At 53.0% G+C, this 14650-nt stretch overlaps 1 protein-coding gene across 1 annotated transcript in view; it reads left to right on the top strand.

Moving 5' to 3' along the window:
- The window catches only part of FA2H (fatty acid 2-hydroxylase), a 48619-nt gene extending 35562 nt beyond the window's left edge, over positions 1–13057 (top strand). Inside the window, exons 3-7 of the mRNA XM_045818784.1 lie at positions 319–461; positions 1058–1164; positions 8638–8810; positions 10215–10467; positions 11656–13057. Coding sequence (XP_045674740.1) covers positions 319–461; positions 1058–1164; positions 8638–8810; positions 10215–10467; positions 11656–11735 — 756 coding nt within the window. The 3' untranslated portion in view covers positions 11736–13057. The remainder of the gene's footprint in view (positions 1–318; positions 462–1057; positions 1165–8637; positions 8811–10214; positions 10468–11655) is intronic.
- The last annotated feature ends 1593 nt before the right edge of the window (positions 13058–14650 follow it).

Raw genomic sequence — 14650 nt, forward strand, 5'->3', positions numbered from 1 at the left:
TATTGACTGAGTCCTCAGGCAGGCTCTGCTAGCAACCCCAGGCCCATGCCTCACCAACGTAGCAACTCCAGCAGGAGCAGAGGGTGCCTGATGGCTTATTGCACCAGCCTAGGTCAAGAGCCTGCCCTGGTACCTTTCTGTGGCCAGGAGCTGAGATGATGGCTGGGTCGTCCCTGAATCACTGAAGTGAGAGGGTGGGTAGCCCCTTACAAACCATGTGAAGTAGAGGATGGTGACTGGGATACTATAACTAGGAGATGGGAGAACGAATGTGTGCAGGTATGAATCCCAAGTATCCACTGACTTTGTCTCTTGCAGGACTTGGTGGACTGGCAGAAGCCCCTGCTGTGGCAGGTGGGCCACCTGGGAGAGAAGTATGACGAGTGGGTGCATCAGCCAGTGACCAGGCCCATCCGCCTCTTCCAGTCAGACTTGTTCGAGGCCCTCACCAAGACTGTCTGGTGAGCCCTGTGCTGAGCCCATGGTGGGCTGTGCCTCTCTCCTGATGGTGTCAGTCAGATACTGATACACTAGGGGAAGGGGCATCTGGGTACCCCCTCCCCCCTTGAGCCCAGAGCTGTACTGTAAGCTCTCAGAGACAGTGGAACATGCTGTAGGTATAGTCCATTCCTATGCATTGTTTGCTTACTGAGTGAGTGACACCCCGACATACTACCAGAAACCACTCTGAAAGCCACCCCTATTCTATCCCACATTCTTCTCATGAAGGGTTTTCAGCCTCTAATACCCTTGGGAACAATTTTGCCTGCAATTAGTTACATTGCCACAAGGAGTCAGCATGTATCCAGCTACACAGAATCTGTAGCCACGGGCACAGTTCTTTTCTGCCAATAACTCATCTCAGAGACCTGGGCAGATAGACTCACGACCTTTCTTTTGTTTTCTCCTCCCCGCCCCCCAGCAGAGTCCCTTTCTGCACATGCTTTGGTATCATGGCATTCCCCTGCCCCCTCTAGTCGAGAGGTGTATCTAGGGAAGCTGGACCCTGTCGAGCCCCTGGGCATGTGTGTCTCTCACCCTGGTGGCCCTCCTGCAGGTACATTGTCCCCATTATCTGGATGCCCCTGATGCTGTACCTCAGTTGGTCCTACTACCGAACCCTCGCCCAGGGCAATGTCCGACTCTTCGCTTCCTTCACCACAGGTAATGTTGGTTCCTTCCTGGCTTGCTCCCATGGCTCCTGGAGGTGGGAGACCTTGGTGTTCTTTGTGGCACTGAGTTTCTGGGAAAACAGAACCCCAAAACTTATCACAAACATTTAAAAATTAGATCTATCTGTAGAAATAGTCTTCCAAAGAAAAAAGTTGTAAGACTCCCCCAACCCCAAATGGATTTTTAAAAAAGAAGAACAGCCCTGGCTGGTGTGGCTCAGTGGGCTGAGCATTGGCCTGCAAACCAAGAGTCTCTGGTTTGATTCCCAGTCAGGGCACATGCCTGGGTTGCAGACTAGGTCCTCAGTAGAGGGCGTGCAAGAGGCAACAATACACTGATGTTTCCCTCTCTTTCTCCCTCCCTTCTCCTCTGTGTAAAAATAAAATTAAATTAAATTAAAAAAATAAGAACAGCAACACATCAGTAGAAACTAAATAAAATCATTTTGTCCAGAGACATAGCAGTGAAGAAAGAGGCTTGTCACTGAGTCTAATACTAGAAAAGGTGTGATCTGGGGTTGTCAAGGAGCTAAGTAAAATCATTCTCCAGGTGGCACAGCTGAGAGCTAGACTCAGAGCGGTCCGTGAACACAGCACAGATTAGAGCCTGGGAGAGAAAGACCTGAGGGTGTCCTGCAGTGTCTCCCAGGCAAAGATCCAGGCAGCAGAACCCCTGACTCGGAGTAACAGCCCCACTAATCTCCACTAAGCACTGAGTGAGTGGCAAGCCTGGTTCCTTCCAGGGACCATCCCGGCGAACCCTCCCAACAGCCCCAGGAGGAAGGTACTATCATCGTGCCCTTTAGAGGTGAGGAAATGGAGCCTCAGAGAAGTCCAGCAAGCGATTCAGGGTCATGTGGCTAGGATGTGGATGCCAGGTGCCCCCCAGTTTCAGGTATCAGGGGACAGAGAGAGGGCTGACATGGGGCGGCTTCCAAAGAGCCTGTGGGACTGAGACTCTCAGGGCAGCCACAGGTTTGGGTGTGGCCACTCCTGCCTCCCAAGCTTACCACCTACCTCGGGCCTCAGGTAGGCTACAGGCAGCCTGCCCAGGTGGCCTGTTTGGCCTGGCACAGCCTGCCTCAGGGAGGTGCTGGCCTGTGGCAGGTGGCTTGGATGGAGGCCATGGTGGGGGACAGGCAGGAGTAAGGTGCTGGGGTAGCTCAGGTGGGCTTTCCTTTTGGGATCACATGTAATGTTCCTGACTGGGAGCCTTTGGAGTGTCCCCTCTTGATGAATGCGGGCTCCTTCTCCCCACACTCTGAGACTTCCCTTCTGCCCACCTTTCCTGGGAGGACCTGAATGGTTCAGATGAGAGAGGCCATGGCCACCGTGATGCAAGCCTGTTTTCCTGCCTGGCCCAGAATGTGGTGGGGGGGGGGGGTGAACAAGCTGCGGAATGTCCCCCAGAGCCCAGAACTGCTCCCGGTCACCAAGGGTTAACAGCACGCCCCGTGAGCCAAGGTTACCCTTTTCTGCCCACGCTGAATAGCTCAGGCACAGCCCAGGGCTTGTTGCTCGGAAGGCCTGCTCACTGAATCGCCCACTGTCCGCCCGGCGTTCCCCTAACAATCGCCAACAGTGGCAGTGCCGCCAGTGCTGGCGGCTGGAGGGGGAAGGGGCTGCCAGAGCTTTGGCCCAGGTCCCTCAGCAGGATTCCTCTAGAGATGCCACTCTGTACCAGCTCCGGCGGATGGGCCCATAGGGGTGATGCTGGCGTGAGGGAGCAGGCCTATACGAAGGGACTCATCTGCGTGACAGGGAGGGTGGCTTGAGGGCCTGGTCAGAACCGCAGGCCTCTGCAGAGAGCTGAGATGTGCTGTTTAATAAAGGCCCAGTGTAAAGCCTGTGACCGCGATGCCAGCAATGGCAGCTTGAGGGATAGGTCCACATGCATCCCTCACCTCCCAGCTCATCCTCAAAGGCAAGGGGATGCTGAGCAGGGTCCTCACACAGCTGCTGGACAAAGGGCACACTAGAATCCATGCGGGAGGAGTCTGGGAGCCACGAAGCAGTGGAAGCTGAACAGAGACACCAGATCAAGGCTGAAATTACTAGACGCGTGCATGAAGATGTTCTGACAAGCAGAGGGGCTCTGCACATTCAGAATAGCCACAAGAGCAGTGCCTGGGAGTGGGTCAGAGTGTGTGCTGGACCGGAAGCAAGCGGCATCCTAGGTAGGGGTGCAGGCCTCCTACAACGCCGTGGGAGCCCCAGATGAGGTCAAGACAAGTCTGCGGCCAGAAATGCTCCAGCAGGTCCGGTCCTTTCCCTGCTGACAAGAAAGCTAAGCAGCAAGGAAGGGCTCCTGCACTCCGGGGTGGGGAGAGCAGGGGGCCGGGAAACTCTCTTCCCCAACCAGGGACCCTCCAGAGCTCTTTAAGGAGAATCAGAGAAGGTGGGTAAAAGTAGAACCACAGGTTAGATCTTAGATGTATTTTGACTCATTATACTTAAAAATTGTAGTAGCTACTTGTTATATATGAGTATTAAAAGTATTAATATATAATAATGTTATTTGTAATATAATATAATATAATATATACTTATCATACAATCAGGTATTACATTCCTTCTGTCCTGACAACCGCCCTTTATGAAGGGTAGGATGTTTTACTGTTGAGAAAACACGTAGGTGGTACAGGATTGAAGCCAGGTGTGCAAATCCAAAACCTGTGCTCTCTGCACTTCGCCAGAGTGTTTGGAAAGGCCCCGAAAGGGTCACAGCTTCCCTGGAAGCAGGGCTTCTGGCCAACCAGAGCAGCCCGGCCAGGGCTGAACACCCACTTGCAGGCAGCCCTGTCAAGCAGGTGCCTTGTTCCAGACATGGACACAGCAGGCCCCACTGAGGAGAGATGTCAGACTAGCTTAATCCACCCAGAGGGAGGTGGACCCTTTGGGGATTCGGTCTGAGCTGCATCCCATGTTAGTGTCCCGGTGAGGCATGAAAAACCCTCCCATGGCACAGGGTCATTTGAAACCGTTTGTGGGAACAGGGCTGGGCCTGGGATCTGGCCCAGAGATCCGGAAAGTCACCTCCCTGTCCCACCTTCCTGGGCTTTTCTCCTTCCAAGACAGCCACCTGGGGTCATCCACACTGGGCACACCCGTTCAGAAGTGCTTCCTTGCTCAGAACTGGAAGCTGCCTCCCTTGGGGCCTGATTCTTCCCTTGGAACAGCTCAGACCAAACCTCATCACGTTTAGCCCTCCGCAGAGGCATATGCTTGCCCACCTGCTGGTTTGAGCACCGGAGACAACGAACTGGCCTCTCTGCCCACAAAATGCTCCTATCCTAGCAGGGACGAACGAGTCAAACAGCAGCCACAGTACAGTGTGACAAAGGGTGGTTCTGTGACAAGGGTGATGCAGAGGGCGTGACGGTGTTGAGGGACATCTGCAGAGGCTCCTCACAGGAGGAGGCACATGAGCTGGATCTGCCAGGACAGGGAAGGCAGGGGGGAATTAATTCCAGGGGAGGAGAAAAGAGCAAACTAGGGATATGGGGGTGGGGTGGGGGTGGGGGGGGCGACGTGGTGCATCTAAGGAGCTGCAGGTAGTTTGGTTTGGTCCCAGTGTAGGGTGATGGGGAGATGAGGCAGGAATGGGGCCCACGCAGCCAGTTCTTGAGGAACCTTCCGTGCCATGTTGGGGGTTTGAACTTTTCCTGAAGGCTATAAGGCCCCAGAAAAGGGTTTTAACTGCGTGGAGGCAGGGAGTGAGGCTGAGGCAGTCACTGGAGCAGTTGGTGATAAGGGAGTGGGGGATTACAAACCGTGAACTAACCCAAGAGAGACTTTTACTTTTCACTTTTATTAGCATTTTATGCTTAATTTACTCCCAGGCCATAAGTTTTTGCTTCTTCAGTGTCTTCTGGGATATCTCTTTCTTCTGTGCAACTGGGAATTGAACTGGCGACCCTTTGGCTTGCAGGCCCACACTCAATCCACTGAGCTACACCAGCCAGAGCTTTTTTTTTTTCCAATTGAGGTGAAATTCACATAACATAAAATTAACTGTTTTAAAGTGAAAAATACAGTGGCACTTAGTATACTCACAATGTTGTGCAACCACCACCTCCATCTTGTTCCAAAACATTCCCATCACCCCACGAGGAGACCCACACCCACTGAGCAGTTGTTCCCCATTTCCACCTCCCCTGACTGCTGGGGCCACCAGTTTGCTGTGTCTGTATATTTGCCTCTTCTAGATGTTTCCACAAATAGAATTGTATGACATGTGGTCTTTTGTATCAGCTTCTTTTACTTTGCCAACAGACATTAAGGAGGGGGAGCCAACAGAGCTTGGTGACTGGCTGGGTGCAGGAGAGAGGGATAAGTTAAGCCTTTGGTAACGTGTGGACGTGGACACCCCTCCCTGAGGAAGGAACCCAAGAGGAGCAGCCTGCGTATTGGGGCGGGCAGGAAGGAAGAAGAAGATGATTGTCTTCATTTGGGAGCTGTTGACTTGGGGGGCCTGTGGACAGCCGCAGGGACATGCCCAGGAGCAGGTGGCTGTCCAGGGCTGGGTGGAAGGTATAGATCTGGGCTGGTCAGCATGTGGGTGTGGCTGGCGTCTGGGATCCAGCAGAGAGCAGGGGAGAGTGGGGGGTCAAGGTTTTGACCCCAGGGACAGAGGTCGAGTGTCCATGATGGAGCCTGACAAAGGGCAGCTGGAGAAGAGGAGAAAGGCCGAGTGTCCCAACAGGCAGAGAGGGGAGCGGTGTATTCCCACCTTTTTGGTCCCAGACCTTTGAGAATCTGAAAAGTGCAGACTCATTCCACAGAGCAAATGCACATAGATGCATCATTTGGGATATCATTTCAACAGATGCTCTGGAACCCAACCAAGGACTCTGGGTGTTCATAAGCCTCCGGTGAAGAACCTGTGGGGTTGCAGATTCAAGAAGAGGGTGGTCACTTACTTGGCCACAGCCATGTAAGAGATGAATGAAATATTACTTACATCTGGCAAGAAACGCATCATGAATGGCCTTCACCGTTCTTCACAGTAGGCAGCTGTAGGCTCTCATTGAGCAAACAGGGGGCAGTGACTTGGAGTCATGCGTCTACCCTGCCTTTTCAGTAGGCTCGGCTGTGAAGGGGCGAAGGCCATGGCAGGACAGTCTTAGAGATGAGCTCAAGGACGAATGGAGGAGTGGAAGATGCCCAGAGTGGGTGTTAGGGTGGACGGGTTTCGGAGGACGCAGGCTGAGGGCAAGTAACATAAGTTGTCTGTGGCTCCCCATCCTCACTCATGTGGGCAATGCCAGTGCTTGTGAGGGTGGATTGAGATGAAGTGTGAAGTAATCCATGTAAAGCCCTTGACCAGTGCCTGGCACATACTGATCAATACATGTCTATTATTGTTGTTGTTATTATTATTGTTATTACCATCCAGTGCCCAGGTGCTTGGGGCACACTTCTCCCCCGAGAAGCACGAAGGAGGTTCCAGGGGTGCAGGCGGAACCACGTGTGGTTGAGGTGGGAGCGAGCGTGTAGAGGGAGCCATTCTCCACTTCCTCCTCCTTCCCGAGGCCTTGTCTCTCGGGCAGACAGGAGGCTGGTGGAAGGAGAGGGGAATGTTTGAGGGCAGAGGGGAGAGAGATGGACGTGGGGACGTAAAAGGGTCACCAGGCAGGGTCTGGGGTCTAGCTGTGAGACTGAAGGCACCAGAGCCATGGCCGCACAACTCGCCCTCCGTGCTCAGCAGCTTGGGTGTGCGGTGGAGCGACGGGCTCTTCTACCGATCCAGGATGGGGGGTTCATGGAGGCATGTGATGGAAGTGGAGTCAAGGTCAAAACAGAATGGCTATCTTTGGGAAACAGTTCGTGGTTCCTCAGAAGTTTAGCATGGTTATGCTATGCCCTAGCAATTCCACTCCTGGGCATATACCCAAGACAACTGAAAACATGGGTCCACAAAAAAGTTTGTATGAGAAGGTTCATAGGAGCATTACTCAAAATAGCCAAAGAGTAGAAACAATGCAGATGTCCATCAACTGATGAATGGATTGACAGGTGTGGTGCGTCCATCCAATGGAGCACGTTCAGTCTTACAAAGGAATGACATCGTGACATGTGCCATGACATGGACGAACCTTGAAAGTATTCTAAGCCAGGGAAGCCAATCATAAAAGTTTATAGATGATGTGATTCCATTTATATTAAACGTCCAGACTGGCAAATCTATACACAGAAAGGAAATGTGTGGTTTCCAGGGGCTGCAGGAAGTGGGGAGTGACTGCTAGTGGGGGCAGGGTTTTTTCTCGGGTGGTAAAGTTGTCCGCGGTGATGGTTGCACAATTCCAAATGTAGTAAAAACCATCGAACCATACACTTCAAGTGAGTAGGTTGTGTGATACATGAATTATATTTAATAAAGCTGTTGCTTTCAAAAAAGACAAAGAAAGTACGGCCAAAGCATTGGCTCGTGGAGAAAAGTAAAGCTAAGCGGGCGAGGTTAGGCCAGGAAGGAACAGTGACAAGAGCTGAAGTCAAGGAAGGAACGAGGTGGAGAAGAGAAACCAGAGCCCCCGGGGCTGCAGGCTGTCACTGGGGGGTGGGTGCTGGGAGCCTCACGATGACAGTGACCTCTCCAGTCTTCTGCTCTCCAGGCTGATCATCTGTGTTTGTTTCCTAATCTTCCTCCTATGCTGATTTTAAGTCTTGCCCATTGAGATTTCTCCATGTGTGTTTTCTTGTCCCCCCTGCTCTCCAGCCCCAGGTTGTTAACATTGCTCATCAATGACTGCCCGGCTCCTCTGGCTTGGTTGGGATGGCCCCTCCCGCCCACCCCCCCCATGCCAGGGCAGCAAGGCCACCCTTCTCAGGTGCCTTGGCCATTTGGACTGCCATAGGAAAACATCCGGACTGGGTGACTTATAAATAGCAGACATTTAATTCTAGAAGCTGGAAGTTCCAATCGGGGTGCCAGCCTGGTCAGGTGAGGGTCCTCTTCCTGGTCACAGACTTCTTGTGCCCTGGAATGGACAAAAGCAGAAGGGAGCTCCACGGCCCTCCTTTATGAGGGCACTGATCCTGTTCATGAGGGCTCCACCCTCTTGAGCTAATCGCCTCCCGAAGGCACCACCTCTTAATACCATCACCATGGGGGTTAGCTTTTAACATAGGAATTTTGAAGGGACACATTCAGACCATAGCACCAGGCAAAGGTCCAGCACCTGGCACAGCTGCTCCTCTTCATCCCCATGAGGAAGAGCTCAGCTCTCTGGCTAGTGGCCCCATTCTTCCCTGAGATGACCCCTCCACGACCAGCAAAGGTCCTCACAGCCCCTTTCTCATTTTGACCCAAGAGCCCCAGCTGTGACCGCAGCCCTATAGCTGCTGGACAGAGGGCAGCAGATCCCAAGGTGACAGGGTGGTGAGATGGGACGTCTGGAGCCACCAGGCCCTGTCACCCGCTCAGGCCATGTGCCCTGACCTTGCCTCTCTCCTCACCCTGCAGAGTACTCAGTAGCCATGCCCAAGTCCACGTTCCCGGGCCTCTTTGTGCTGGGGATGTTGTTCTGGAGTTTGCTGGAGTACCTCCTCCACCGCTTCCTGTTCCACATGAAGCCCCCCAGCAACAGCTATTACCTCATCACGCTGCACTTCATCTTGCATGGCCAGCACCACAAGGTGAGCGGGGCGGGCTCCCTCCCAGGGCCTGGCATCAGGAGCTGCCAGTCCTCCCGTGGGTCCTGCTGGGCACAAGAGGAAATCAGGGCACATGCAGCCGCTCAGAAGAAGGACTGGGTCCTCATCTGGACCGGGCATGGGCAGAGTGAGCATGTGTCTGTATGCCCCCATTACTGACACCAGGCACCCTCAGGTACCTTTCATGTACCACCTTTAACCCTCACAACAACCCGGTCATTCATTCAGCAAGTGTTCCCTGAACGCTCACTCCGTGTCAGGCACGATTCTAGACACCACTGACCAAAAGAGTCCAAGATCACTGCCCTCGTGGAGCTGCCGGCTGAAGATGGTGCTGCAGTTCTTCCCATTCCACAGAGCAGAAAACTGAGGCTTGGGGGAATTAAGAAACTAAGGAACACGCCCCAGGTCACACCTGTCACAGCCAGAATCTTGTGCCCCACTCTGTGGATTCCAGAGTCTGTGCTCTCAACCACCCACCACCCTGGGGCTCTTCAAGGGCCATACCGTGGTCCCTGTGGCAGGGGCTGGAAGCCAGGTCTGCCCAGAGGAGGCTGCATCCCGCTGCCCCCACAGCACGCTGCTCTCAGACTGTCCCTGACGCCCCTCCCGCGCTCCCTCCTGAGCCTGGCTCTCCAGCACACCTCCGTCCCGTTGCTCCTGTGTGAGGGTGAGAGGCCCTCATCGGCATGTCACTGCAGGACTATTGCCGGCTTTCTCTTTCTTCTGCCAGCCCAGAGAGGGGCCTGTCTCTTCTCAGAATCCTCACTAAGCAGCCACTAAAATCTGACCTCTATGCCAGGCCTTTGGCTTTTAAAGCTCCAGAGCTTAAGGCCCATTTCTTTTGTTTAATATGACAACACCCCCTTGGAGCAAAGAGTGGCCCCTGTTAGGACAGCGGGTGGGGAGAAAGTCTGTGAACACTCCCAGCGTCTCCCCACCACGTGAGTCGGCATTCGCCTCAGTCTCAGCGTGTCGCCCTCCCGGACAGTCAGGCCCTGGTCCAAGTGCCCCATCTGACGATCGGAGTGGAGGCTCCTCCTCAGCACCTTACAAATTCCACAGCCACAGCGGCCCCTTGAGCATAAAGCAGGACACTAAACCGTGACCCTCCTGCCCCTCATCGCACCCACCCTGTGTTCTCGCTCCGTGTTCCAGGTCTCCTCCGGGCTGGGAAATTGGGAACAGGACAGTGTCTCTGGGGCTTTCAGGCGTGGTGGCTCGCCCTCCCCAAAGCCGCTGACGGTGCCACGCCTGCCCAGAACAAGGCATTGCCCTATCCCTGGGATGACTGGGCTGCTCTGCCCCATCCTCTGAAAGGGGTCTCTGCCCTGACTGTAGACAACCCCTGGCTGCACTCTGACCCCTGCACATCTCCACCCACAGGCGCCCTTCGACGAGTCCCGCCTGGTCTTCCCCCCTGCGCCGGCTTCTCTGGTGATCGCCTTGTTGTACACAGTCCTACAGCTCCTCCTGCCTGAGGCGGTGGGGGGCACTGTGTTTGCCGGGGGCCTTCTGGGCTACATCCTCTACGACATGACCCACTACTACTTGCACTTCGGCTCACCGCACAAGGGCTCCTACCTGTACAGCATGAAGGCCCACCACGTCAAGCATCACTTTACACATCACAAGTTAGGTAAGGACCGGCCAGCGCCTCCCAGACTCACTCATTTGGTCATTTGTTTATTCGACAGCCACCACTAAGCCCCTGCCAAGGGCCAGGCGCTGTTCTGGGTGCTGGGGACACACAGCCAGCAAGGCCAGCCTGGGGCTCCCATCCTGCCCTCTGGCCTGGGGGCTGTGCGGAGACAAACAAGGAGTTCGGTCAGTAGTAAAAGATGACTCCAGGCAGTAAGTGCCACCAAGAGAATAAAGCAAGATGACGCTAGAGGAGCCGAGTAAAGCAGGGGAAGGGTCCAGCCCTGTCTGATAAAATGTGCAAGTCACAGATGTGATTTTTAAATTTTCAAGTGGCCACATTTGCCAGTAAAAATAAATGGGTGAGATGAATCCTTTTAACAGTATATTTTAGTAAGCCAGCGATAGCCAAAATAGTATCATTTCAATATATAACCAATGTAAAATATTGTTCATGAGATATTTTACATTCTTTTTCTTACATTAAATCTTCTGTGTGCAGCGTGTGTTTTGCAATTACAGCACATCTTCATTCAGGTACTAAATTTTCATTGGAAAGACTTAATCTGTATTTAGAGTTTATGACATTTACAGAGAAAAAAAAGAGCAGATTCACATTGCTCTGAATGTGCTTAAAAGGTTTCCAGTAATTGAATTGAGTGTAAGTTTTTAAATTGGATTTTCAGTTAATTAAAATTAAATGAGATTAGAAATTTTGTCCTTAGCCACGTGTCCAGTGCTTAGCGGTCCTGTAGGCTAGTGGCCGTCACATCGGAAGGCAGAGCAGTAGATAAAGTGGCCCGGGAAGATGTCACTGCAGAGGGGCTGTCGGAGCCGAGCCCTAACCTGAGGAGTCAGCACCCTACGTCTGGGGAAAGAGCAGCTTGGGAGCAGCGGGTGCAAAGCCTTGAAGAAGAAATGAACTTGAATCTTCAAAGAGGAGGAGGAAGAGGCAGGCAGGGGCCAGGCTCTCCTAGGAAGTCAGACCAGATAGAGAATGAGGGTTTATTGCAGGGCCCCCCGGGGGACCAGAAACATGGGCGCCCTGCCTTGGACTTCTGCCAGGATGGTCCTGAGAGCCGGGGAGGCCAGCAGGGGCAGACCGGCTCCCTTCCCGAGCAGATTCATCCCTGTCCTGGGACAGCACCTCACCTTCTCCCTTCTCCCTGTTCGTCTCCCTCTCTAGGATTTGGCATCAGCACTAAACTCTGGGATTACTTTTTCCACACCCTTATGCCGGAAGAACCCCACCCGAAGAGGCAGTGACAACTCCCAGCCCCGGAGCGGCCCCTGCCCCACCCCTGCCGCCATCCAGACCCTGCCAAGGAGGTTTGCTTGGCCGGGCAGGATGGGCTTTGTCCAGCTCTCGGGCTTGGTGAAGGGTGCTGGGGAGGCCCTGAAGACTGAGAATGACCCTGAGACTGCCCTCCTGACCCACTTGGTGGCCCTAAGGGATTAGCTCTCACCTGCAGCATCCCAGCCTCTCGGGAAGCATCTCTGCCCAGAGTCTTAGCCTGCAGGACTGCATTAGGACCCCTCCAACATGATCAGCCCCAAGGGGAATGAAGGAAATGGACCCCTGTGACTTCCTGATAGGCCTGTGATCCACCTATGTCACCCCCTGGGAGCCACCCCCCACAGCAAAGAATGGGGTCTGCAGGGTCTCGGCCTGGTCTTCCGCACCTTCCCTTCCTGGGGGCAGTTTGCTGGCTTGGCTTTCTCCTGGTGAGTGGAGAACACTGAGGTGGATGAAGGGCTCTCCCCAGAAGAGAGAGCGTGATGCCTCCCACAGGCCGCCCCAGATCCCAGGGCAGTGCTTTTGTCCACTGCCAGTCACAGGTTCCGGCGGCACCATCAGACACCTCCGGCTGAGGCCGCGCCTGGCCCTCACCTGCCCGTGCAGATGGGCGAGGCCAGCTGGCCTTGGTCTCGAGGCTGGCGGGAGCCCAAGCCCCTTTCTTTAGGAAGCACCAGCTGCTGTAGCCATCTCTCCCCTGCCTCCAGGGTCACAAAGCTTTTCTCCAAGGAGGCCAGAGAGAGAGCCACGAGGGTGGGAGCCCAACCCCATTCCCAGGCATTCTTGACCGCCTCCCAGTACAGGTGGGCCCCGCCCCCTCACTCAGGACCCTTCCAGCCAGTGCCTCCTTAGGCCAAGGAGCCTTTATTTGGTGCCTTATCTCCCTCCCCATTTGCTTCCCTACCCTCCCTCCGGCAGATGAGGTTCCAGCCCCCTCTTCCCCATAACCAAAACCCTTGCTGCTTGCAGGAGGGGCTTATTTATAAACCATATAAATGCTCCAGTAGCTGCTCAGACCACCCTTTCTAATCCTGTGTTGAGCTTATGTAAACTTTGTCCTATTTTTATTCCCTTCTGACCCACCAACTGTTACTACTTGAAACTTAAAAAAACAAAACAAAAAACTCGAACACAAAGGCTAAAGAGAAGCAGTTGACCGATCCTGTGATTTGTACTGTTTACTGTGGAGTTATTTAAAGATTTTGGAATAAATATACAAACTGCAGTTGTGAAATAAAGGTGTACATAAATTGTATATTTTGAAAAATAAAAACATTTTAAAGGAAACCAACAGAGACTAGTTGCAACTTATTGATGTTGAGTCACCAGACTTCGTCATGAAGGGTGCGGGATGAGGGTGGTCTGTCCAGCAGGGGGAGTGTTTACCGCCGACCGGGTCGTGTGGACTTGCTGGGGCGTGGTGATAACAAAAGGCCAACCGACTCCTATTTTCTGACTTGGTTTTATTACTGTTTTAAAATTCTCTGCAGGCAGCATTTCCCCTTACTGCCTACACATGGGGCGAGGGTGTGGGGACCGTGGGGGGATGCACTCCCGTCAGCCGTCTTGGCACACCACTGGGGAGATGTGCCCTCTGGATTTTATCAGATCCCAACTGAGATTCCAGCTGACTTTCCTAAAACAAAGGAGGAAGACTCTGGCAACAAATACCCATAGTGGGAACTAGAACATCAGGCCAGCTCAGTCTTGGTGAAACGGTTTCTCGGGATGTCTTCGCAGTTTCCACACCTGAACCACCTGAGGAATCTGTCCACGTATAGATCCAGGTGTGCAACACTGAGTGCAGTTCGGCAGGCCCGGCAGAGGTGGGCTCTGGGTTTCCCTACCCAAGGATGCGGAAGCGGAAGCGGAAGCAGAGGCAGACTCAGAAGCTGAAGTGGATGTGAATTAATGTTGGCGAGGTTCTGGCCACGTGGAGGGAGCCCCAGCCCTTGCTGCATCTCCCTGCTCTGGCAGCCCCTGGTGGCTCTGTCCCTGCAGCTCCTGACCTGAAGATAAGTGCCACCTGCCTGAGCCATGACTCCCTCGAGTGCCTGGAATCTGTCACAAGTCACAACCCCCATTTCCTAGATGGTACTGGAAATCCGACCATGGAGCATCATCCCCCGAGGGGGAGCAAAGGAAGAAATAGACAAGTTGTAAATATACAGGTCCACCAGAGAAAAGTCTAAGTTGAGTGAGTTTGAGCAAAAAATTCATTGAAAAATATTTGTTTAAAAAGATTGAAAAAGAATCAGAAAGTAACACCAAAATCTAAGTGAGTTTGTCAATAAAGTTTGTAGGGGGTGGGAGTAGGGGGAATAGTAGGAAAAAAAACCCTCACAAAACTAAGCCAACCTGTTAATAAAAAGATCTGCTCAGTGCACATCAAGTGGATTCTCCAGGAGCTTCCTGTTGTGCCCACTGTGACTTTCTGGGGGGTTAGGAATTTCCACAAGGCCTTTGGAAGAGAGGGTGAGCTCTGCCTTACAGATGAGAGGAATGTAGGAGATGCCACAAAGCCCTTAATCTCAAGCCAGTTGGCAATCGTGGTGCAGTCCGTACTCAGTGACCATCTGGTAGAGTTGGAGAATTTTATCATTGAACGCAAGAGACACGAGAATCAAAGATTAGACACTAAAGCAAGCATGGGACATTATTAAGATGCCAACACATCCAGCAGGATGGGAGAGCCTGACACTTATGACATGTAATTATGTCTATTTCTGTAGTGAGAGAAGACACAAAAATCATCAAAGATGTTTCATGTTCGCTCAGCAAAGGCCATTTAAATTCTGACCAGTGTAAAGCAATACGCAGGTTGACCGACTCTCAGTGGTCCTGGCGATTTACCTTACTGTCCGTGATGCTCCAGCAACAACCC

The sequence above is a fragment of the Phyllostomus hastatus genome, unplaced genomic scaffold (genome assembly GCF_019186645.2).
Source record: "Phyllostomus hastatus isolate PE091 unplaced genomic scaffold, TTU_PhHast_1.1 phas_scaffold_345, whole genome shotgun sequence".
Classification (NCBI taxonomy): Eukaryota; Metazoa; Chordata; class Mammalia; order Chiroptera; family Phyllostomidae; genus Phyllostomus; species Phyllostomus hastatus.